This window comes from Oncorhynchus masou, chromosome 31 (assembly GCF_036934945.1).
Source record: "Oncorhynchus masou masou isolate Uvic2021 chromosome 31, UVic_Omas_1.1, whole genome shotgun sequence".
Lineage (NCBI taxonomy): Eukaryota > Metazoa > Chordata > Actinopteri > Salmoniformes > Salmonidae > Oncorhynchus > Oncorhynchus masou.
In genome coordinates this window covers 39,385,014-39,410,868 of record NC_088242.1, presented here as the reverse complement: position 1 = coordinate 39,410,868, position 25,855 = coordinate 39,385,014, and the positions used below count along the sequence as shown (strand labels likewise).

Here is a 25,855-nt window from a genome sequence, read left to right as displayed (position 1 = left end):
TCTCCTAGATACAGCGCTTGGATCATCTTTTCCATCCCCTATCCTAACCATTAGGGGGGGAAATGCACAAAGATAAGTGTCTAGGGGCAACTTCACACTACAATGTCTTTTGTGTCTCTCCCAGTTGGAGGGCCGGGTGGAGGAGCTGCTGAGGGAGCTGAAGGAGTCCAGGGACAAACTGGTTTACCAGGATGGCGCCGCGAAGAACGCCCTGCAGCAGTTGCACAGAGAGACTGCCTACCGGCTGGAGCAGGTAAGCTCCCGGAGAAAGAGGATGTCAAGAAGACCCTTGCATAGCAGTGCACGACAGTTCGAGACAGGTAGAAAAAAATTGTCGGACAAGCAGCATAACAGATTTAAATTAGCTCAATGTGTTTTCAGCATGCAGTGAGTTTCACACGGTCAACTCCCTATCTCTGCCATTCCATTACACCTATCACTATGAAAATATGTTTTAGGAAACCAGGCATATGTCGCGGTTCACTACTTCACATGTTCGTGAAGGCATTTCTGCCTCAAAAAACATTTTGATAACAATGTAAAGTCTACGTTCAAACGGCTCTCCTGTGAACTTTCATGTGCCTTTACAGATGGCATACAAGTTTGTTATAAACACAAAAATTGATAAATGACAAGCCTAGTTGGTTTAGCCACAGAAAAAAAGGCAACCTTCCCGCTAGCCATGATTGGCTCAGATAGTGAGTGGGCTGGTCATGCTGAGAGATGAGTTCGGATTGGTTTGCCATATAGCACACTTGTGTCTTTTGAGCTGGTCAGTATGTCTAGGTAATCCTGTCTAACACTGTTTTTTTATGTATCGTGTATTAAAACTCCACTTTCTGGAGGACTGAGTTTTGAAATCAGTGGAATTTGAGTATGATAGCTAATGAGATGGAGAAAACACCTGTCTCAGGATTACATCTTCAAACTAAGGGCAACCATGGCATCCAACAGGAGACGCATCCACCCATGGATGATGTATAGGGGTAAGAATGTCTAGCTAGCTACATTATCAGATATTACATGTTTCTAATTTTGACAGGAAGAGCCATTTGCTTGGCTAGCTGTAGCCTAATGTTAGCTAGCTAACATTGAACCTGGTTGGTTGGTTAGCTACCTAATTAATGTGGGGTAGTAATGTAGTGAGTTGTGATTATGGTTCATTGTTTACCTCGCGAGCTAGCTAACGTTGGCTGGTTGGCTCGCTAAATAACGTTACATGTATAACCTTATTTGTATCTCAGAGCTATTTGCTTAGCTAGCTATAGCCTAATGTTAGCTAGCTAACATTGAATCTGGTTGGTTAGCTACCTGCAGGGTAGTAACATCATGAGTTGGGATTATGGTTCATTGTTTACCTAGATAGCTACATGTCTTTACAAAAGACTATGCAAGTAACCATTTTGAGTGCGTTCGTAAATTCAGTCTGGCCGTCTACCCCGATTTCAGAGCACTCTCGTCTGAGTGTGCCAGAGAGTGCAGATTAATTTAGGAACGCTCAATACACGTTGAATATGGCTGGTGTCAGTAAACGTTGGCAAAAAAGCAAATTAAAATGTTGCCAGCAGTTACAGTCCAAAAAGCTCTGGATAACATGAAAACAGCCTAACCAGCTCTGCTTGGGTGAGTAAAATGGTCAGAGTGGGGTGTTCTCTCATTATTTGTCTGGAAGTAGCTAGCCAATGTTAGCCAGTTAGCTTTGGTTCTTGACTGTTGTTGTGAGGTCTGACCGTTCGGATCAACCCTACTCATCGACCTGAGCGTCCGGTGTGCGCTCTGAACGCGAAACGCTCTGAATTTACGAACGGACAATCTGACAGCACAGTTGCCCCTGGATAACATAAGTCTTCTCTGCTAGGGTGAGTAATGTTCAGTGAGCTGTTCGCAAGTTAGCTTGGGTGCTTGACTGCTCTTAGTACATTTGGATCAACCCTTAAAGATATGGGTGGGACTAAAACTAAAGAGGGTGTGAACGATGCTGAATTGGTGTAGACAAAGAAGGGGTCTCCAATAGTAGTGCCAAAATATTAAAATGCCATTTTCTCAAAAGTGAGTTTACAAGTTTATCAACTTTCAAAGCAAATTTACTTTCCCATTGTTCAGCTGTAGTTTATGATATACAATTTTGTATCTCTGAGTCTCTACTTTTATCCATTGTAAAAAACACACTTAGAAATGTTGCTACATAAGACCGATTTGAGCCAGTCGGTCACATATGCCCAGTGCGTAGGCTTCAAGTACAGAGATTGGGAGAAATTAATTGAGCCGTGCGAGTTGAGTGGTAAGTGAATTTAAATTGAAGCAACATACACTGAACAAAAATATTGGCAAACTGACTGCAGGAATGTACACCAGAGCTGTTGCCTGATAATTTAATGTTAATTTCTCTACCATAAGCCGCCTCCAATATAGTTTTAAATCATTTGGCAGTACGTCCTACTGGCCTCACAATGGCACGTCACGTGTGTGGCGAGCGGTTTGCTGATGTCAACGTTGTGAACAGAGTGCCCCATGGTTACTGTGGGGTTATGGTATGGGCAGGCATAAGCTATGGAGAATGAACACAATTGCATTTCATAGATGGCAATTTTAATGCATAGAGATACTGTATTTGTATGTATCGATCCTCTTCCTGGGGTCCAGCAAAATTAAAGAAGTTTATACTTTTTTTAACACATTACAGCACATTCACAGATTTCAGAACACACTGTGTGCCCTACTCTACCACTTCCACATATCCATGTGTACGTGTGTGTATAGTTCGTATGTTATCGTGTGTATGCATTTGTCTGTGCCTATGTTTGTGGTGTTTCACAATCCCCACTGTTCTATAAGGTGTGTTTTTTGTTGTTTTTAAAAATATAATTTTACAGCTTGCGTCAGTTACTTGATGTGGAATAGAGTTCCATGTAGTCATGGTTCTATGTAGTACTGTGCACCTCCCATAGTCTGTTCTGGACTTGGGGACTGTGAAGAGACTAGAGGTCGACCGATTAATCGGAATGGACGATTTTAATTAGGGCCGATTTCAAGTTTTCGTAACAATCGGAAATCGGTAATTTTGGGCGCCGATTTGACGATTTTATTTTTTTTATTTTATATATATATATTTTAAAAAACAACATTTTATTCATTTTTTAAATTAGATTTTTTTTATACCTTTTATTTAACTATGCAAGTCAGTTAAGAACACATTCTTATTTTCAATGACTGCCTAGGAACGGTGGGTTAACTGCCTATTTCAGGAGCAGAACGACAGATTTTCACCTTGTCAGCTCGGGGGATTCTATTTTGCAACCTTACAGTTAACTAGTCCAACGCAATAACAACCTGCCTCTCTCTCGTTGCACTCCACAAGGAGACTGCCTGTTACGCGAATGCAGTAAGCCAAGGTAAGTTGCTAGCTAGCATTGAACTTAGCGCACGCTAACTAGAGGGACCAAGCTATACTGTTACACTGGCAATAGCAAAGTGCCTATAAGAACATCCAATAGTCAAAGGTTAATGAAATACAAATGGTATAGAGGGAAATAATTCCTATAATCTAGGACCCTAATGATTTTGGTGGATCCTATTCTCCTTATAAATCAAGTTTTGTTTCCAAAAGGTATTGAAATTGTCAACAAAAGTTAGACACATTGAGCTGCAATAATAAGCTGCAATAATCACGTAGCTAGTTTTGAAGAGAGAGAATCCTGCTAAAGCGTTCAATGCTACGATTCAGAGAGGTCACAGGGCTAGATATGATGGGCCTTCTGTTAATATTTAGCAGAGTCAATCAGCTCTTTAATAAAGTCCAGTTTCAGCTGTTCGGATCTGCCCTTCAGGGAGCAGCTTAGTAATGTAATTTACGCGATCTCCGGGATAGGACATTGTTTTTGCACCAGGAAAAGTCACATTTCTTACCGTGGAGCTTCCCAAAAAAACAGCTTGTGAGAAGGACGAGGAAATCCTTCCACGCTTCACAGGATTCGGAGAACCCTTTATGGACCTGGCGAGAGGCAGGATTACTTGACCCTGTTGCTCCTGGTGCAGGTATCCGACAGATGGAGAAGCCTCCCTCAATCCAGAGCAGGGACGGAAGGCTACTTCGAAGTCGTATTAGTAGGTACTGTGGCCGCAGACAGAGGCACCCTCAAAGTTGCAGGATGATCAGGCTCGACGGCAAGACGATCCGCTCCGGGCCTCTTGCTGGGAGTGTAGATTGCTTTGCAGCAGGCTGTTGTCTTCGGATTCCACAGCTCGTGACATGCGACCATTGTTGATTGCCTTGCTCCCCTTGCTGTGCTCCTTCAACTCCGCTATCAGATGTGGGAGCTCCGGGCAACACCGGCCAGTCGGATGAAGACAAACATCAAGGTGGAGATGCATCCAACAATCACCAATGCCGTCTAGCGGCATCCAGCCTCCTATAATCCTCTGCAAGCAAACAGTTGCCGAATTGAAACTATGGGTGATCCAATTTGTCCCGAAATAAAGCATGGTAGATACAGCGATGGCTCCGTTAATTTATTTCTCCAGACAAAGTGGGCTCCACTGCAAAACTCATCTGGTACCAACTTTGTTCTCTTGATGGCCTGCAGCTTATCGTCTCTGTCAAACATGCTTTAACCTGTCTTTTAGGCGGGATTCTGGGAGAAGAAATCACGGTCCTAGCTGTTAAAAGCTAACCGTATCCCGGAATCCACTTAAAAACAAGTTCTGTATTCATTTTTAATGAATAGCAGTTTGGTTTTAATCAGAAATAACAAACCAAGTTTTTCCAGCATACAATGTTCAGCTTCGCACTATGGCGAGATCCTGAGGCTCATTGCCTTGCATTTTCATGTCTCACATGATAATGCACGGCCCATGTCACAAGGACATGTACCCAATTCCTGGAAGTTGAAAATGTTCCTGTTCTTCCATAGCCTGCATAGTCACAAGACATGTCACCCATTGAGCATGTTAGCGATGCTCTGGATCGATGTGTATGACCGCATGTTCCATTTCCCGCCAATATCCAGCGAGTTCACACAGCCATCGAAGAGGACAACATTCCACAGGCCACAATCAACAGCCTGATCAACTCTATGCGAAGGAGATGTGTCGCGTAGCATGATGCAAATGGTGGTCACACCAGATACTGACTAGTTTTCTGATACACGCCAGTACCTTAAAAAAAAGAAGCTAGTTTTAATATATCTGTATTCTGTCAGTTGAAATCCATAGATTAGGGCCGAATGAATTTACTTCCCTTAATTTGATGCACATACCACTACCCACCGCCAGTTACAAACTCATCCACATCATACAGGAATATTCATACATTGAGTAACCTTGTGTGAGACTTGAAGACTTGAGTTAGTTCCCCTGAGATAAAGACGATTTCACATTTTAATGGTTTTGTGGTTGTGCCTTGCTCATGGGCACAATAGCGTCTTGGTCTACCTCTCGTCTAACCTGTAGGCTTACATGCTGCCCCATAGATCAGCAAGGTAACAAGAGACCCAGGTTTTAACAACAGCAACTGTCTGGCTCAAACGCGCAAGATTTGTTGTCAGCCCTGGAATTTAAACTTTCAACTTTCCATTTACTGGCCTGCCACTCTAACCTCTTTTAGTTATCAAAAAAGGTTACTCAACGTGCAAGCATGGTTTACAGAACTACATTCGTTACACTCCACCACCCATTTGACCTCCTCACAGATCCCGGTCATGGCACCAATGGTACAGACTGGTTTCTAACCTATGTCTCCTGCAGGCCACAAGACGGTTACCCTGCTAAGCTTAAGTGTAGACATTAGCTCAGGAAGTTTACACAAATGTCCAGGTCTCAGACAAGTTTACTACACACCTACATCAACTTTTCAAGTGCCATCTCCTACTGCCTCTGTGTCTTTGATTAAAGCACTTTTTCCCTAAACTGCTACAAGGGCAATACTGTACTGCTCCAAGCCTGTTCTGTGTTTGGTGTGTCATGGAGTTGGTACTGGGTCAGCAAAAACACATGTTTCCATTATGCAATGGACTGTTATTTATATATTTAATATATTTTTAATATATTTTTTTTTTCTGTGCGTGATTTTGTCACCCTCCCCGTAACCAATGTGAGGAAGACCTTTTAAACAGGTTAACATTCAGTCAGATTACCAGGACGCTTACTGACCAGCTAGCAAGTGTCTTCAATGACATTTTCAACTTCTCCCTGACTGAGTCTCTAATACCTACATGTTTCAAGCAGACCTCCATAGTCCCTGTGCCCTAGAACACCAAGGTAACCTGTCTAAATTATTTTAGCTGTTCACCCACAACTGTGTGGCCGCGCACGACTCCAACACCACCATTTAGTTTTCCAATGACACAATGGTAATAGGTTTGACAACCGACGACAATGAGACAGCCTATAGGGAGGAGTTCAGAGACCTATCAGTGTGGTGCCAGGACAACCTCTCCCTCAATGTTAGCAAGACAAAGGTGCTGATTGTGGACTACAGGGAACAGAGGGCCTAGCACGCCCCCATTCACAGCTGTAGTGGAGCAGGTCAAGAGTTTCATGTTCCTCTGTGTCCACATCACTAAGGATCTATCATGTTCCAAACACACCAACACCGTCATGAAGAGGGCACGACAATGCCCCTTCCCCCTCAGGGCTGAAACGATTTGGCTCTCAGATCCTCAAAAAGTTCTACAGCTACACCATTGAGATCATCTTGACTGGCTGCATCACTGCTTTGTGTGGCAACTGTTTGGCGAAACAACCGTAAGGTGCTAGAGGGCAGTTTGTACGGCCCAGTACATCACTGGGGCCGAGCTTCCTGTCATCCAGGACCTCTATACCAGGAGGTGTCAGAGGAAGGCCCTAAGAATTTTCAGACTCCAGCCACCCAACTCATACTGTTCTCTCTGCTACCGCATTGCAAGCAGTACAGGAGCACCAAGTCTGGGACCAAAAGGCTCCCGAGCAGGTTCTAGGACCAAGGCATAAGACTGCTAAATACAGTAGTTTGTCCGGGTAGCTATTTGGTTAACTATTTAACGATCTGCATTGAACCTTTTTACACTTTTTTGACTATCACATACGTTGCTGCTACCGTTTACTATCTGTCACTTTATTCCTAGTTACAGTGCATTCAGAAAGTATTCAGCCTCCTTGACTTTTTCCACATTTTGTTACGTTTCACCATTACCCTGGCTATTTTCAGGTCTCTCCAGAGATGTTCGATCGGGTTGAAGTCCCTGCTCTGGTTGGGCCACTCAAGGACATTCAGATACTTGTCCTGAAGACACTCCTGCCTTGTCTTTGCTGTGTGCTTAGGGTCATTATCCTGTTGGAAGATGAACCTTCACTCCAGTCTGAGGCCCTGAGCACTCTGGAGCAGATTTTCATCAAGGATCTCTCTGTACTTGAACGAAGCCATCTTTCCCTCGATCTTGACTCGTCTCCCAGTCCCTGCCGCTGAAAAATATCCCCACAGCATGATGCTGCCACGACCATGCTTCACCGTAGGGATAGGACCAGGTTTCCTCCAGACATGATGCTTGGCATTCAGGCCAAAGTGTTCAATCTTGGTTTTCATCAGACCAGAGAATCTTATTCTTAATGGTCTGAGAGTCTTTTGGTGCATTTTGGCAAACTCCAAGTGAGCTGTTATGTGCCTTTTTACTGAGGAGTGGCTTTCATCTGGCCACTCTACCATAAAGGCATAATTGGTGGAGTGTTGCACAGATTGTTGTCCTTCTGGAAGGTTCTACCATCTCCACAGAGGAAATCTAGAACTCTGTCAAAGTGATCATCTGTTCTTGGTCACCCCCCCTGACCAAGGCCCTTCTCCACCGATTGCTCAGTTTGGCCAGGCGGCCAGCTCTTGGAAGATTCTTGGTAGTTCCAAACTTCTTTCATTTTAAGAATGATGGAGGCCACTGTGTGCTTGAGGACCTTCAATGGTGCAGACATTTTTTGGTACCCTGCCTGCAATTATGCTTTAGTAATAATAGCCTACTTCTTACTACTCATTTATCTATTGTTCTTTAGACTAAGATGTCTAATCTTTACATATAAGTTAGCTTATTTGTACATTTTGAAGTGTTGATTATTTTAAGTGAAGTGTTTAAACTTAAGAGAACTGTTATTAATAATGAACTAGTGTCAATGTTGATGAATCACTTAATCCTGCAATAAAGAGGGAAAGGTGTTCTGTCCAATGTGTGTGTGTGTGTGTGTGTGTGTGTGTGTGTGTGTGTGTGTGTGTGTGTGTGTGTGTGTGTGTGTGTGTGTGTGTGTGTGTTGTATACACTCACTCACTCACTCACTCACTCACTCACTCACTCACTCACTCACTCAACTATGTGAATCCATTTAGCATCTTATCATATGGCATGCATAGGCCTACAGTATGAGGGCATTACTGGTCATTTGCCATCTGAAGCAGAGAATAGCTAAACTTGCACGTTGTGTACATGTTGAACTATATGTTCTCAATTGAAAATTATACCAATAGACAATATATAGGCAAACCATATACCAGATTCTGTACATGCCCTTTAAGTGCTGACATAAAATTGTTTAGTGCATACCTTGTAATTTAGGTACAGTATGGAGATGACAATTATACTACAGAAAATGAGCATTACATATTTTATTTTATTCATTTTAGCAATGTTGCTTGCAAAAAGGTTGCAGTTGTTCCCATAGATGGACAGTACATGGTTGTTCTATGTATGACTGATCCTGGATAAGCTAGTGACAGGGCTAACACAGCTAAACTTTTAGGTCAATAATATGCTGTTTTATACAAAATATTGTTGGCTTTTAAATCTTAAGAGAAATTGAACTTTTTATTAGCTATCTAATTATACCTAGTTAGCGTACAAGGTTAGCTGACTTTTCTCTAAACAAACCTCAATGTCGCTAGCTACTTCTTGTCCCTCATGCTAGCTTGTGGCTCTTTTACAAGATTCAGACATTTGTATATGGCAGTAATAATCAAATCATATTTTGTTGGTCACATACACATGTTTAGCAGATGTTATTGCTGGTGTAGAGAAATGCTTGTAAAGGAGCTAGAAACATAGTGGCCATATTTGTTTGTGCAATCTTTAAAACCTTGCCCCATCTTAACCTAATAAGCATGATGATCAGATATGATCATATGTCAAATTTATTTTCTTGATGAATGAAAAATGAGTAGTAGATAATCGTACGAAATCGATTCGGGAGTGCCTGTTTGAATAGAAAGTGTACTCTTTAAAAAAATTGTTTTTTATATATAGAGATATATATATTTTTTAGGGTTATGAGGTCGCCAGGCATCAATCCGAGAGTATATGTGACCCACCACCTTCATTCGGTCCTATGTAGCAAAATTTGAATGACTATCTCTGGTAAACACACACTATATCAAATAAAATGAAAGTTTGCTCCATGGCAGACCAATCCGAACTCCTCTCTCGGCATGTCCAGCCCACCCATTATCTTAGCAAATCATGGCTAACGGGAGAGTTCCTGTCTTTTTCTGTGGCTAAACCAACTAGGCTAATAATCTAACAATTTGATTCATATTTACAGATGGCATACAAGTTTGTTATTAAGGCACATGAAAGTATGCGTGTTCCAGATGGCATTTCTGTCCTAAATAAATTCTCAAATTTCTCTGCTGTGAAGTAGTGACGTGCTCCATATACCTATCTTCCTGGAATAGGTTGCATACGTTGAAGAGCTTTTGGATTGTAGTTGGTCTTATTAGATTTGTCCCGCATGTCCAGAATGGCATTCATGTCTGTCTCTCAATAACCAGTTGGAATTAAGTTAATTGTAACACGTATAATGTTCAGAGAATCAGAAAAGATTCAGAAAACTTAGGATCATATGAATGGAGCATACACATCAATAAAGGCAATTGTCTTTCCATTATGGATACGTTTAAGGAAAGGAAAGTGATAATGCCTTCTTGGACTTTGCCTTTACCATATATGTGTGTATATGTGTGTGTGTGTGTGTGTATATATATGTATATGTTGTTGATGTAAATTGAGAACAGCGTGGGACCAAGGATCGAGCCTTGGGGTACTCCCTTGGTGACAGGCAGTGGCTGAGACAGCAGATGTTCTGACTTTATACACTGCACTCTTTGAGAGCGGAAGTTAGCAAACAAGGCCAAAGACCCCTCAGAGACACCAATACTCCTTAGCCGCCCCACAATGGTCTACCGTATCAAAATCTTTGGCAGCACACCATTGCTTAGAATCAAGGGCAATGGTGACATCATTGAGGACCTTTAAGGTTGCAGTGACACATCCATGAACTGAACGGAAACCAGATTGCATAAAAGAGAGAATATGATAAACATCAAGAAAGGCAGTCAGTTGAGTATTGACAAGTTTTTCCAGCACTTGATAAACAGGGCAAAATAGAAATAGGCCTTTAACAGTTAGGATCAGCTTGGTCTCCCCCTTTAAATAAACAACGAACTGTGGCTGCCTTCCAAGCAATGGGAACCTCCCCAGAGAGGAGAGACAGGTTAAAAAGGTCAGAGATAGACTTTGCAATGGTAGGGGAAGCAACCTTGACCCAGATGATGATTTTTTTGGGGTCAAGTTTAAGGAGCTCCTTTAGCACCTTGGACTCGGTGACCCCCTGCAGGGAGAAACTTTGTAGCGGGGCAGGGGAAAAAGTGGGAGGAGTATTGAGGCTAGTGACATTGGATGGGGTGGGAGATGAGGAAATGTTGGACGGGCAAGGAGGCATGGCTGAGTCAATAAGGAATCCTGATTTAATGAAGTGGTGATTAAAGAGCTCAACCATGTGCTTCTTGTCAGTAATAACCACATCAACATTAAGGGACATGGGCAGCTGTGAGGAGGAGGGTTTATTCTTGAGGTATTTAACCGTTTTCCAGAATTTCTTGGGATTAGACCTAGAGAGACAGAACTGTTCCTTTAAAGTAACTTAACGTTGGCCTTTTGAATAACCTGAGTGCACTTATTTCTCATTTGCCTGAATGAGAGCCAGTCGGCCTGAGTATGCCTGTGCCGAGCGATTCGCCAAATGCAATTCTTGAGTTGGAGTAACTCTGCAAGATCATGGTCGAACCAAGGGCTGAACCTATTTTTAATTATAATTTTCTTTATGGGGGGCGTGTTTGTTAAAAAGAAGGTCCAAGCGTCTTCTACAGAGGTGATCAAGCTGATTCTATACAGTTTTACAGATGCCAGTTAATGGAGGAAGGCTTGCTCATTAAAGTTTTTTAGTACGCATTTGTAACTAATCAACACCGGTCACTTTACTGAGAAGCTATTACGAACACAGGCTGTAAAACAGTTGTGCTTTAAACACCACTAAGGTCATTACAGAAAACACCAGACTGATACCTATCAGGATTATTTGTGAGGATAACATTGAGGAGAAGAGCCTGGCATTTACCTGGCTTCCTAATATTCATGCCATGCCAATATTCATGGGAGTACCCTACTACGGCCCTCTATCAATGGGGGCCGGCCTGAGTGATTTATGGAAGGTTTAAGATATGTTTTGAGAAACTGATTAGGATATACCTCTGTGCACCTGGTGATTGAAAATAGGCACCTGGTAACCCAAAACAAAAAAATTCTGGGTGTTTTGGAGTCATAAATTGTGGGATTAGTAATAATCTGAGAAAGATTTAGGGAGTCACATTGCTTTAGGACTTGGTCAGATGGTTTAAGCATGTCCCAGTGTAGGTCACCTAGCAGGACAAATGCAGACTTAATGTAAGGGGCCAGGAGCGAGCTTGAAGGTGCACTGAAGGTGATCCTTGGTAAAGATTACCACACCCTCACCTTTGGAAGATCTGTCTTGCCTAAAGAGGTTATAACCTGGAAGGTTGTCAGTATTCAAAACACGCTTCCTTAACCACGTCTCAGTAATGACCAACACATCTGGATTGGAGCTGTGAACCCACACTTTCAATTGATCCATTTTAGGTAATAAGCTTCTAGTGCAGAACGTGCAGAAAACCCAGGCTTTTATGAGAGCAGAAATCAGTGAAGCAGATATCAGAGCACAAGTCAGAATTGGGGCTAGCAACAGTAGATGGGCTATGTAACCAATAGACAGTCAGAGTCCTGAGTATGGGAACAAACACAATCTGACCCATGGTTTGGTAAACAAGACAGTTCATAGTCAACAAAGCATGCAGGAGTCATGAGGCAAATAGCAAAATGCACAATATTTAACAAATATTTATATATATATACAGTGCCTTGCGAAAGTATTCGGCCCCCTTGAACTTTGCGACCTTTTGCCACATTTCAGGCTTCAAACATAAAGATATAAAACTGTATTTTTTTGTGAAGAATCAACAACAAGTGGGACACAATCATGAAGTGGAACAACATTTATTGGATATTTCAAACTTTTTTAACAAAACAAAAACTGAAAAATTTTAAACCTTTTTCTGAACTCTGTTTCAAACAAATCTTCCATTTTCCAAATCATAATCAAAACCTAATTAAAATTATTTAGTGACATTCAGTTTTTGATTTGTTAAAAAAGTTTGAAATATCCAATAAATGTCGTTCCACTTCATGATTTGTCCCACTTGTTGTTGATTCTTCACAAAAAAATACAGTTTTATATCTTTGGCAGTGATTCACATTTGGTCATATCAGTCATTGTGAGAATCCTCAATTTAACACACATTGAATCCCGTACCCCCCCGTCCTTCACTGATTCTTCTGGTGTCTTCTTCATTATCTTTTTCAGATAGCTTTACAGTTCAAAGTGGATGGCCCATGATAATGTCCCAATTTCAATATCCCTTCTGGGCCGCCACCACCTCTATCACCAATTATGTCTTGTCCATTTCCCAACCAATATACAAGCAACATGAGCGTAGTTTTGGAACGGATTTCTCTCAATGCTCACTCCACGTGGACTCCTGTCACACTCCTGAGATAAAAAGCATGAGAGAAAAAACAGTTGACAGTCTCGATTGGAGGCTGTACACTGGTTGTTGGCTCAGACTCAGGTCTCTCGGTAGAAGTGGTGCGGACAGGGCCTTATTGAACTCTTCTTCAGCCAGTTAGAGGGGGTTTTGAGGTTCACACTGTTCCCGGCCAAATTATCCCTGCTATACATCAAGACACCATTTGACGTCACCTTTCATGATAACCTCGAGAGAGGACAGATCAGAACAACAGTTTAGTTCAGTTAATTTCTGATTCTGGAAATCCAGACAAACATTGACTATATGACAAATTATTACTTTTACCAATTATTCCTACTACAAATCTCTAAACCTATGTGAAAGAGAATAACAACACATTCTATTGGAACAGTTTTTTTTCAAGTTTGCTTATACTCCCCTCATTGCAGAGCCACAGGATCAGGATGTTAGACCTCTAACCCACCAGGAGAAATCCCAACATTCCAGCAGACTCAATCTGGGAGATTTGTATCGAAACAGAACAGAACAAGCAACACAACAATATACTCCTTCAAATATCACTCAATACACTCTTACATATCACTTGAGGTGTGTAAAATGTTTGAACTCTGTCATTGCCAACAAAGGGTATATAACAAAGTATTGAGATAAACTTTTGTTATTGACCAAATACTTATTTTCCACCATAATTTGCAAATAAATTCATAAATCCTACAATGTGATTTTCTGGATTTTTTTTCTTCTCATTTTGTCTGTCATAGTTGAAGTGTACCTATGATGAAAATTATAGGCCTCATCTTTTTAAGTGGGAGAATTTACACAATTGGTGGCTGACTAAATACTTTTTTGCCCCACTGTATGTAATAGCTGTTTTGCCTTAGATTGTTTCTGTTACCTCCCCTAAATGTATTACCTTTTTTCTGTCTAAAATGTAGTCCATTTCTGAGCATAAGGAATCCGTGATATTTGATCCCAGGCATCTATTAAAAAGTCTCCCGCTGCAATCCCGTTAATGGGATGATATAACAACAACCAGTGATAGTACAGGGCGCCAAATTCAAAACAACAGAAATCTCATAATTAAAATTCCTCAAGCATATACCGTCTTATACCGTTTTAAAGGTAGTCTTGTTGTTAATCCCACCACAGTGTCCGATTTCAAATATGCTTTCCAGCGAAAGCACCACAAACGATTGTTAGGTGACCACCAAACCACAATAAAAACAGCCATTTTCTCAGCGAAAGAGAGGAGTCACAAAAAGCACAAATAGAGATACAAATTAATCACTAACCTTTGATGATCTTCATCAGATGACACTCATAGGACTTCATGTTACACAATACATGTATGTTTTTTGATAAAGTTTATATTTTTACTTAAAAATCTCAGTATACATTGGCGCGTTACATTCACTTGTTCCAAAAACATTGTGATTTTGCATAGCCACATCGATTCAACAGAAATACTCATCATAAATGGAGATGATAATACAAGTTATACACATGGAATTATAGATATACCTGTCCTTAATGCAACCGCTGTGTCAGATTTCAAAACAACTTTACGGACAAAGCAAACCATGCAATAATCTGAGACGGTGCTCAGAATAATAGTCAAATTAGCCGCCATGTTGTAGTCAACATAAACCATAAATGACATGCTAAATATTCCCTTACCTTTGATCTTCATCAGAATGCACTCCCAGGAATCCCAGGTCCACAATAAATGCTTGATTTGTTTGAAAATTTCCGTTTATTTATGTCCAATTAGCTACTTTTGTTAGCGCGTTTGGAAAACCTATCCAAACGCTGGTGCTGGTCGACCATTTTTTCGGACAAAATCTTCAAAAAGTTATATTACAGGTCGAAGAAACAGTTCAAACTAAGTATAGAATCAGTCATTAGGATGTTTTTATTATACATTTTCAACAAAGTTCCAACCGGAGAATTCCTTTGTGTCTTGAGGAGGAACGGAACGCAAGTGGATATCATGTGGAATGCGCTTGACCAGGAAATGGCTGACTGCCAGACACATGGCTCATTCTGCTCTTATTCAGTACCACAACACAGTAGAAGCCTCATTCAAATTTCTATAGACGGTTGACATCTAGTGGAAGCCCTAGGAAATGAATCTTCATTCATATATCAATGGGATTTCAAAAGGGAATTGTTTGAAAATATACCAAACTCAGATTTAGATTATCAAATAATGTTTCCAATTCAACTAGTCTCTGATTAATGTTCCTGGGTTTTATAGTTTAGGTAACACCAGTGAATTTAATCAGGAAGGTAATATATTCTAAAATTATAATCAGTTTCCGTTACGTGGAACAGTGTCCAGTTATTAAAGTGACTTAGTTTTGACTATTACGCTGATGAGACAGCATCAACTTTTGAAGGTTCCAGATTTGTTCAACAGGTTTATATTTTTACTAAATTAATGCAACAGGTTGCAATGATTAGATTACCGGAAAGGGGTTATGGGTTTGTTTATTTTAGGTGTTGATTCCACTTAAGGGAACACTGAACAGTTGTGGCCAAAAGTTGCGCTGCTTCAGTGTCAGATGTTACCATGGAGTAATGAAGTATAATTACAAGCATTTCATGTGTCAAAGGCTTTTATTGACAATTACATGAAGTTGTGAGTGAGCACACTCCTTTGGCTAAGAAGCAACCCCACACATGAATGGTCTTACAGCCTGCTCGAGGTCAACCGCAGCAAATATATTTTACAACCTCAAGGCTCAATCATTAAACCTTCTATTGAAACCTCAGTTTACTAAAATATTGCATCATTTTTTACGTGTGCTTTTGGTTATTGACATGCTAGAAGATCCACTTGCAGCCAAGTTTTTCGGATAAAATGGCCTGTGACGGTCTGGTAGCTCTGGAATGATAACACATTCCATTTCACTGTTCGCTGAACAATATAAGATTGTTTTGGGGAAGTTTATTAGCTTTTTCACACCATCTAAATATTACTCCATATCTCAAGATGACGCCTACATTCTACCCTCACTAAATCTCTAAAAGTCTCAAACAATTTCTGCCATACAGACATGAACACTACTGCAATATACCACCTCTCTCTCGGTCTGTCTCTCTCTATCTATTTCTATTTCTCCTTCACTCTTTCTCACCTTCCCTCGCATATAGTCCCCTGTGTTTGTGTTAATGGAGATATTAATTGAGGATGAGCATGGTAACGTATTGCCAATATTGTCTGACAGATCGAGGGGAAAGCGTTCTCTTGAGAAATTAACACACCTGTGTGAGAACACCCAACTGTCCTTAGGCCAGCTGGCATTTTTTACCCTGACCAATGACTGAGGATTTTCCTAATTGGCATATTACAAGCTGACCTATCAATGCACTGCTCTATCATTTGTATGGCTCTAGTTTAGATCTCACACATACTCATTGTGGATTTTTGTATTGAAACCTCAACCAAACTGCCACGTTCAATTGCAGCACTATCCACTTACAACATGCAATCAGGGAGACCGTCACTACACCCCCAGATATAATACAAGAGTTTTAATTAAGCATGAATGAGTGTGCACTTGAGCATGCATAATTCCTGTCTATTTTTCTGCATGTCTGTGTGTAAACCTGCATAATGCATGCGCCTGTGTTTCTGTGTAGATCAGTGAATGTGTGTCTGCATGTTTGTCCATGTCTGTGTCTACCTGTCCACATAACTGCATACTAACCTGTGGTGGCTGGTGGCACTTTACATCAGAGGACAGGCTCATAGTAGGACTAATGGCTGGAAGTTAATGGAACATTTGATTGATACCATTCAATCGATTCCATTCCATCCACCATTACTATGAGCCGTCCTCCTCTCACCAGCCTATACTGATGATATAATCAATGTAATACATAATGATATAATCAATGTAACAGCTACTAATTCATGTGTCCCTCCCAGGCTGGGAAGAAGTGTGAGGAGTCGCGTCAGGAGAAGGAGGCCATGGTGATGAAGTATGTTCGCGGGGAGAAGGAGGCTCTGGACCTGCGCAGGGACAAGGAGGGACTGGAAAGGAGGCTGAGGGAGGCCACCAAGGAGGTGGACCGCCAGGCCCTCAGGGGAAACAGTTTGGCCCAGGAGAAAGGCCGGCTGCAGCAGCTCCATGACGCCAAGGTAACGCAGGGTTAATGTTTAAGCAACAAAGTTCCACATGTTCAGCTGCTAAGGTGGCGCTGGTGCATTATTAGATGGACGTTCTGACACCGCTGCTTTATTTGCACTGGAAAATCTATTTCGCCTTGAGTCTTTCATATTTATTGTAGGTAATTGGAAGGAGTCTGCTCGAAGGCTTTTGATGATGATGAACATGATAGTGGTGGAATGTTTTTCTTTGTACCTGCTGCTTTTTGCATTATCACAACCTGTGCTTTTTACTGAAACTTTACTGCTGACCATAACAGTGGACTAACGAACAACATACTGAAATATGTTTTTTAGTAAAGTGATCCTTTAACATTAATTACAAATGAAATGGCATACCGCGCCTGTTACATCCTAATGGAATATATCTCTTGTTGTCTTCAGGAGGGAGAGGTGAGCAGGCTGAATCGGGAGTTGGAGAACGTCAAGGAGGGGATCAACTCACACCTCATCAAGGTCAAATGGGCCCAGAACAAGCTGAGTAGTGAGACCGAGGCCCATAAGGTAAGACCAACTGCATTTTTTTACACTGTTGAATAGTAAATAGACCCAAAAGTAACTGCTATTCATGTGTAATTACATGATTCTGACATGAATATAACTTGGTATATTTGGAAAGTTTATGAGGAAATTATCAGAAGATCGGTAGGAGTTACATAGTTCAGAATACACAAGATTAAGCACACACAAAATATATTTTATTTTCAGAGTCATCATTTTGTTTGCAAGCCATAAGTGAATTATTGACGCCCAGAGCTGGAAACACATCAGATGGCTTCCACAACATGTGAACAATATCAGAAAAAAATGTGATTGATAGACCTAACACATGGGCAGATGTTGTAGTAAGTGGTGTCAGGTGTGGTCACAGGACTTTTCCAAGTGTCCCTAAACCTCTCCAAAGTGGCTTATGTCTTATTAGATCATTCCAGTGCTATTACATATTTGCAATTCCTAAATGCTTTTTGTTATAAAAACAAAATGTATACAACACCAACCTCTGTCAAACATTGTGGTGGTGTAGGGGGACATACAGGGGATATCCAAGTGTTTTCATCATATTTTTAATGCGCAAAGATATAGTCACTCGGTGGACATTCGATGTTGCCATTAACTCATATAACTTTGGCAATAGCCTAAATTTGTTCCTACCAAACATTTGGATTAATTTCATATCCCCATGTAGCTATAGCTCAAACACAGACCAAATCAAAACTTACCTTGTAAAATGTTTTCTGTTTGGTGTAAAAAAACAAAACTCTCTGGGCTGGTGGTCAGTAACGGTAGGTCACAGGCAGACAAATAAGACATCCTCATGATCTGTGGAGACCCGTCTTTCGGTATGAATCAATGTATTCCGTGTTTATTTAGTTTAAGCTTCACAACGCTAACCGGAATGTAGGTAGCAGCCATCTTGAAATTAGGTTCATCGGCTTCGCCTTCCCTTATACATTCGTATGCCCATATAGGGTAGTAAGTGTCTCCGGTCAATAGCCAAGATACTCAGCTTCCTGCAGACATCCTGCTTTTGCAGATAGGGGCTACCGTTCTCAAACCAGACTGAATTGAATAAAATACATCTAATCGGGTCCCCAATTATGGGGAGTTTACATTTAAGAGGTTTTCAGTAAATAATAACAGCACATCCAATAAAGATATTGTAGACTAGGCTACTCCCGTATCGTATCAACATAGCAAATAATAGACAGCGACTTTACCGTTGGGCTATCAACACAGAAAATAGAATGCCTTGGACGTTGCCATTTTCAAATAAACTAAATTGCCAATTTGTTAATATTTCCAAATACTGTCACAACTATGAGGTAGGCCTACTTACAATTCTGCCACAATGAATTTCATCCTGTTCCTCATAATCAGGAAGCTGTCCTGACCAGATAATCTACGATTCTGCCACAATGAATTTCATCCTGTTCATCATATAATCAGGAAGCTGTCCTGACCAGATAATCTACTTCATCCTCACAGTTCTTCAAAACGATTTACTTTCCATATTTCTTCATGCACAAAACAAACAAATTATGTTTCTGCCTCACGGACGTGTTGACTCACCCTGTTGGAGTCTCCAAGTTTCATCACTCCGTGACCCTTCGTGTACACTAGCGCGTGGTGAAACGCCACTTCCCATTTAATTTCAATGGAAGGAAAGTGGTAAGAAGCGGTGTGGGCAGGGGACCGTTGGGCGGCACGAACGTGGTGTGGGAGGAGGTGGAAAAAGTACATTTTACAACTTTATGTCAATCACTAGCGGCGACCGCTGGGCGATGACCAGTCATATCGAGTGGTTTCCATGATGAATTTGAAGCTATGCGACCCAACACTGGAGACTTTCTTCAGCAAAGATGTCTGACAAAAATACTAGGATGGAAGCAAATGTAAGTAACTATAACGTCACAACAAATCATAAAAAAATGTACAGCTAGCTAGCTTTATGGGCGTTGTGACATGAGTATGCAATTGTAATTTGTGTTGTTTCCGTGACTCCTGAGAATACTAACAGACAAGGCTGTCGTCTTGTGAAATAGTGGATGTAAAGAATCTAGCTAGTTAAAGCGGTTAGTGCAAATTGAAGAAAAAAAAAGCTTGCCTTGCTGATATGTTCATGCTATGCACCAGATGTAACGTAGCTAGCTAACTATGTTCTTGCTTATTGTGCAGTGTAGGATAACAATTCCTGTATGCCTATGGATGTGTAGCTAGCTATGTAGCCGATCTGTGTATGGACCCTAAAACGTTTGGTATACATATTAGTATCAAACCTTGTTATGAACCTCAGCTATCATAGCCGGTTGTATCAGCTTCAAAACAGTCTGAATAGTATTAATGAAGCCCATGGATTGAGTAGAATATACAGTGCCTTCGGAAAGTATTCAGACCCCTTCACCTTTGCCACATTTTGCTACTTTACAGCCTCATTCTAAAATTGATTCAATTGTTTTTTCCCCCTCATTAATCTACACACTATAACATTTATATAAGTATTTAGACCCTTTACTCTGTACTTTGTTGAAGCCCCTTTAGCAGCAATTACAGAAACAAGTCTTCTAGGGTATGACACTACATGCTTGGCACACCTGTATTTGGAGAGTTTCTCCTGTTCCTCTCTGGAGATCCTCTCAAGCTCTGTCAAGTTGGATGGGGAGCATTGTTGCACAGCTATTTTTTTTTAGGTCTCTCCAGAGATGTTCGATCAGGTTCAAGCTCTGGCTGGGCCACTCAAGGACATTCAGAGACTTGTCCAGAAGCCACTCCTGCATTGTCTTGGCTGTGTGCTTAAGGTCATTGTTCTGTTGGAAGGTGAACTTTCTCCCCAGTCTGAGGTCCGGAGCACTCTGGAGCAGGTTTTTATCAAAGATCTCTCTGTACTTTGCTCCGTTCATCTTTTCTTCGATCCTAACTAGTCTTCCAGTCCCTGCCGCTAAAAAACATCCCTACAGCATGATGCTGCCACCACCATGCTTCACCGTAGGAATGGTGCCAGGTTTCCTCCAGATGTGACGCTTGGCATTCAGGCCAAATAGTTCAATCATCGTTTCATCAGACCAGAGAATCTGGTTTTCATGGTCTGAGAGTCATTTAAGTGCCCTTTGGCCCATCTCCACAGAGGAAATCTAGAGCTCTGTCAGAGTGACCATCCTGTTCTTGGTCACCTCCCTGACCAAGGCCCTTCTTCCCCGATTGCTCAGTTTGGCCGGGCGGCCAGCTCTAGGAAGAGTCTTGGTGGTTCTAAACTTCTTCCATTTAAGAATGATGGAGGCCACTGCGTTCTTGGGGACCTTCAATGCTGCAGAAATGTTTTTGTTCCCTTCCCCAGATCTTTGCCTCGACACAATCCTGTCTGGAAACTGGACAATTCCGTGGACCTCATAGCTTGGTTTTTACACTGACATGCACTGTCAACTGTGGGACCTTATATAGACAGGTGTGTGCCTTTCCAAAACATGTCCAATCAATTGAATTTACCACAGGTGGACTCCAAGTTGTACTAACATCTCAAGGAAACATCTCCATGGAAAAAGGATGCACCTGAGTTCAATATCGAGTCTCATAGCAAAGTGTCTGAATACTTATGTAAATAAGGTATTTCAGTTTTAAAAAATGTATACCTTTGCAAAAATTTGTAAAATACTTTTTTGGTTTGTTATTGTGGGATATTGTGTGTAGATTGCTACGTTTTACATAAAAAAATAAAATCAATTTTAGAATAAGACTGTAACGTAACAAAATGTAGAAAAAACCAAGTGGTCTGAGTACTTTCCGAAGGCACTGTAATTTAACTTTATTGTGCCACGGATGCAAGTCGTGTATATACATTTAGTTATTACCAAGCATTAGATCTCCACATTGGAGCCTGTACATTGAATATGCTCACTGACTCTACCTTGGCACACATTCATGGACTCCACCTTGGCAAATAAAGGTGCAGTTCAGGAATTAATGTATTTTTCAGTCATATCCAATACCAGGAGTATCAAACTCCAGTCTTTGAGTGATGCTGTGTCTGTATTAATGTATTATAATTATACACTTCAACAGTGTTTACAAGTCCTGGTCCTGGGAGATCAATGGTTACACGTTGTAACTATGCAATAGACTAGAAACATGAATTAACTAGCTTAAGGCTGATTTGTAATTCATATATACAGAAATAGAATTTTAAAAACAGTACACTTCCTATGTGTCATGTAAATACTCTAAAACCGGTTAATTTCCTTCGTCTGCATTGATCTGATAAGCACAGGATAGGTGTAGTATTTCATCAAATGAGAGAATTTCAACCAGTAGGGAATGTGAAACACTTTATTGAAATAAGTTAATTATCCAAGTGTTCTAAATACATACATGCATTATAAATATTAGAATTGTAATTTAATGAATACAAGTTAAATCTGTACTTCAATGCACATCTGGTGTGCATGATAAAAACAGAGGGAGAAGGTGGGGAGAGAGGTATGAGAGACTGTAAAAGGAAAGCGGTAAGAACAGAGGAGCAGGGAAGACTGCAAATGCTTTATGAGTAACAGTGCAACTAAACATACTATTCTCTCAGTTCATCACAATTACATAATAATGTCTCTTGCGGTGTGTACTAACCGACCTTCTGGCCAACTGGGGGCAGACGCTATCTTAACCTGACACAGGATCCGCTAGAGGAACCCCCCCCCCCCAACATTCCGCTGAAAAGACAGCGCGGGAAATTCAAAAAAAAAATTGGGGGGAAATATTTACCTTTTACACATTTTAAGAGCATGTTTTGGTTTTGTACAGACATCACCCCTACCTAAACAGCACCCTCCCTTGAGAAGTAGAAATCAAAGGGAGAAAAACTGGGAATTTAATAACTACAGTTGACATCGCTAGGTAAATGGAAGATTACTCTTATTGCTATGTGGAAGGCTCTTGAAAGAGCCTTTGGTTGTGCATAGTATAGTCTATGGGATTGCCAGGGAACAGCACCCTCTTCGAAGAAGTAGGAGATGAAGATCTCCTGCACAAGGATTGCCTCTCTTACTGCGTTGTTCGACTCCATCCTTGAAACATCCTGCAGAGCAGCAGACCTTTCCTCTGGCACACGGCAGCGAGGTGCAGATCCTCTCCTGGTCCTCCTGGTCCCCGTGTCCAAGTTATGCAGGACACAGTTAGCCTTCACACGCTGAAATTCCCCCAGGAGGCAGTCTCAGATGGCCCTGGTCACCCAACCGTGCAGTGCCCTACAGTGGTTCCTCCTTTAAAAGTTGCTTCATGCTGCAGCACACCTTGCATTCTGTGGCACGTCACTTAATTCTCAGCCATTTCTTCTGTTACTGCAAGTTATTCTTAGCTTAGCTAAATGTTATAGTCGTTGTGCTTTCTCAATGGACATTTGGGTGTTAAGTTCGCTCTGGCTATCTATAGGCTGGACAATAGAACAAGTCAAAATTCACCCAAGGCTGAAAAACGGCTTAAGAAAGTTGGCTAAACTGGAACACGAGCGTGAGCCCATAGAAAATGAATGTAATCGAACGTTCGCAGACCCTGTTTTGACTAGAGTGATCGCACACCATCCCCACTGTCAAACATGGTGGTGGCAGCATCATGGTTTGGGCCTGCTTTTCTTCAGCAGGGACAGGGAAGATGGTTAAAATTGATGGGAAGATGGATGGAGCCAAATACAGGACCATTCTGGAAGAAAACCTGATGGAGTCTGCAAAAGACCTGAGACTGGGACGGAGATGTGTCTTCCAACAAGACAATGATCCAAAACATAAAGCAAAATCTACAATGTAATGGTTCAAAAATAAACATATCCAGGTGTTAGAATGGCCAAGTCAAAGTCCAGACCTGAATCCAATCGAGAATCTGTGGAAAGAACTGAAAACTGCTGTTCACAAATGCTCTCCATCCAACCTCACTGAGCTCGAGCTGTTTTGCAAGGAGGAATGGGAAAAAATGTCAGTCTCTCGATGTGCAAAACTGATAGAGACATACCCCAAGCGACTTACAGCTGTAATCGCAGCAAAAGGTGGCGCTACAAAGTATTAACTTAAGGGGGCTGAATAATTTTGCACGCCCAATATTTCAGTTTTTGATTTGTTAAAAAAGTTTGAAATATCCAATAAATGTCGTTCCACTTCATGATTGTGTCCCACTTGTTGTTGATTCTTCACAAAAAAATACAGTTTTATATCTTTATGTTTGAAGCCTGAAATGTGGCAAAAGGTCGCAAAGTTCAAGGGGGCCGAATACTTTCACAAGGCACTGTAGCTTTCTACCAGCACCGTACCATCCTCCAGTCCAACCAGCTGTGGGATGTTGACCTCTGTCACAGTGCTGTCCTTCACAACACCAGCAATCTCAGACAAATGGTCACAATGGTCTTTCTAAAGCGCTGCTTGATGAGGCTGAAGCACCCGTCGGCGCAAACCTGATGTGGCCTGTGATCAGGAAGTGAAGGTCCAGACTGTGGTGGAGCTGGTGCATGGTCCGCCAGGTACAAACTTGTTTTGACCACTGCAGTTATCACAATTCAGGTCCACACATGTTTCCCCAACTCTGTAGTTGGTGAAGAAATGGTGCATGTAGTTGATGACTGCGCTACTGCCTTTGCTGGATGACATGCCTTCATCAGTCAAGTAGTTGACTTGTGGTATTCCTTCACAGCAGACACCAAACAAGCCACACTTGCGATGGGTTAAAAAGTTGATGGAACCTGGCTGCATAGGATCAGAAGGATAGTGCACCTGCAAACAACAAAATAACATTAAAAAGGAAAATGTAATGTAAAACGTAATAATTTTTTTATGCATCATTATCAGGTAAGGTTCACTTACCTCCAAATGTGCAGAGCAGGATCCATAATAAATACAAATACAATACTGCATACAGAAACTGAAATGGTCCACCCACCCACACACAGTGTGGTGAAGAAGGTGCAACAGCACCTCTTCAACCTCAGGAGGCTGAAGATATTTGGCTTGGCACGTAAAACCCTCAAACGTTTGGATGCACGAGAGCATCCTGTCGGGTTGTATCATCGCTTGGTACAGCAACTGCACAGCCCGCAACCACAGGGCTCTACAGAGGGTGGTGTGGTCTGCCCAATGCATCACCGTTGCATTGAGCAGACTGTTAAATAGCCATCACTAGCACAGTAAGGCTGCTGCCTATATACATAGACTTGAAATCACTGGCCACTTTAATAAATGGAACACTAGTCACTTTAATAATGTTTACATATCTTGCATTACTCTTCTCATATGTATCTGCTGTATTCTATACTATTCTACTGTAATGTAGTCTATGCCACTCTAACATTTCTCGTCCATATATTTATATACTCTTAATTGCAATCCTTTACTTAGACTTGTGTTTATTGGGTATATGTTGTGAAATTGTTAGATATTACTTGTTAGATATTTATTACTGCACTGTTGGAGCTAGAATCATTTCGCTACACCCGCAATAACATATGCTGAACATATATGCATGTGACCAATACAATTTGATTAGATTTGAAACATCTTGGAAACTGAAAGTGATAACACACCTAAAATGATAACACACAGCCCGACTACACGTACCTCTGGAAAATACAGAAATAATGTCAGATAAATAAATGTAGTGCCAATCATGTTGGAGGTCAATTAAATAATCAAAACGTGTTCTTTATGCTTTACATACCAAGTGTAGTAATTTATTCCTTGTAGAGATGCCACACTGCTGCTTTTGTCACATGGGATGGCATCAGTTTTCCATCAAATGTTGGTGTCCTGGGTGGTGTCTTGATAACACTATTGCATTATCCTCTGCGTAGTTGTTGAAGTTCACAATTCGCTGCAAGTCCTCATGCTTCAGGTGCAACCTGTGCTTGCTTGGGCCAGCTCTCTTTTTGATGGGAGGCATTAGAGCATTCTTCTTGTAAGACTGGTGGAGGAGAGTCAGGCATTTTACTGATGCTGAAAGACTAATTCCAGATATAAATATTTTTGCGTTATTATACAATAAATAACCGTAATCACCGTCAGACACACCTGGCTGTTTTGATGGGTCATGTAATTATCTGGCGAAGTGGAGTCTTTTGTTTAGACATGCTAGCTAAACAATGAACCATAATCCTAATCCATAGAGCACTAGCAATACAAACTTACAAACAAACAATACAAACGTATATCTGAAACTGTAGCTAAACTCTTACCCGTATACAGTTAAATGTGGAAATTTAAATACACTTAGGTTGGAGTCATTAAAACAACATTTTCAACCACTCCACAAATGACTTG

General features: G+C 41.2%; 1 protein-coding gene across 2 annotated transcripts in view; it reads left to right on the top strand.

The window, feature by feature from the left end:
- The window catches only part of ccdc186 (coiled-coil domain-containing protein 186), a 105,240-nt gene that overhangs the window by 15,427 nt on the left and 63,958 nt on the right, over window positions 1–25,855 (top strand). For both annotated transcript variants that reach the window (XM_064950949.1, XM_064950950.1), the window contains exons 4-6: window positions 125–253; window positions 16,839–17,051; window positions 17,463–17,582. In XM_064950949.1, coding sequence (XP_064807021.1) covers window positions 125–253; window positions 16,839–17,051; window positions 17,463–17,582 — 462 coding nt within the window. The remainder of the gene's footprint in view (window positions 1–124; window positions 254–16,838; window positions 17,052–17,462; window positions 17,583–25,855) is intronic.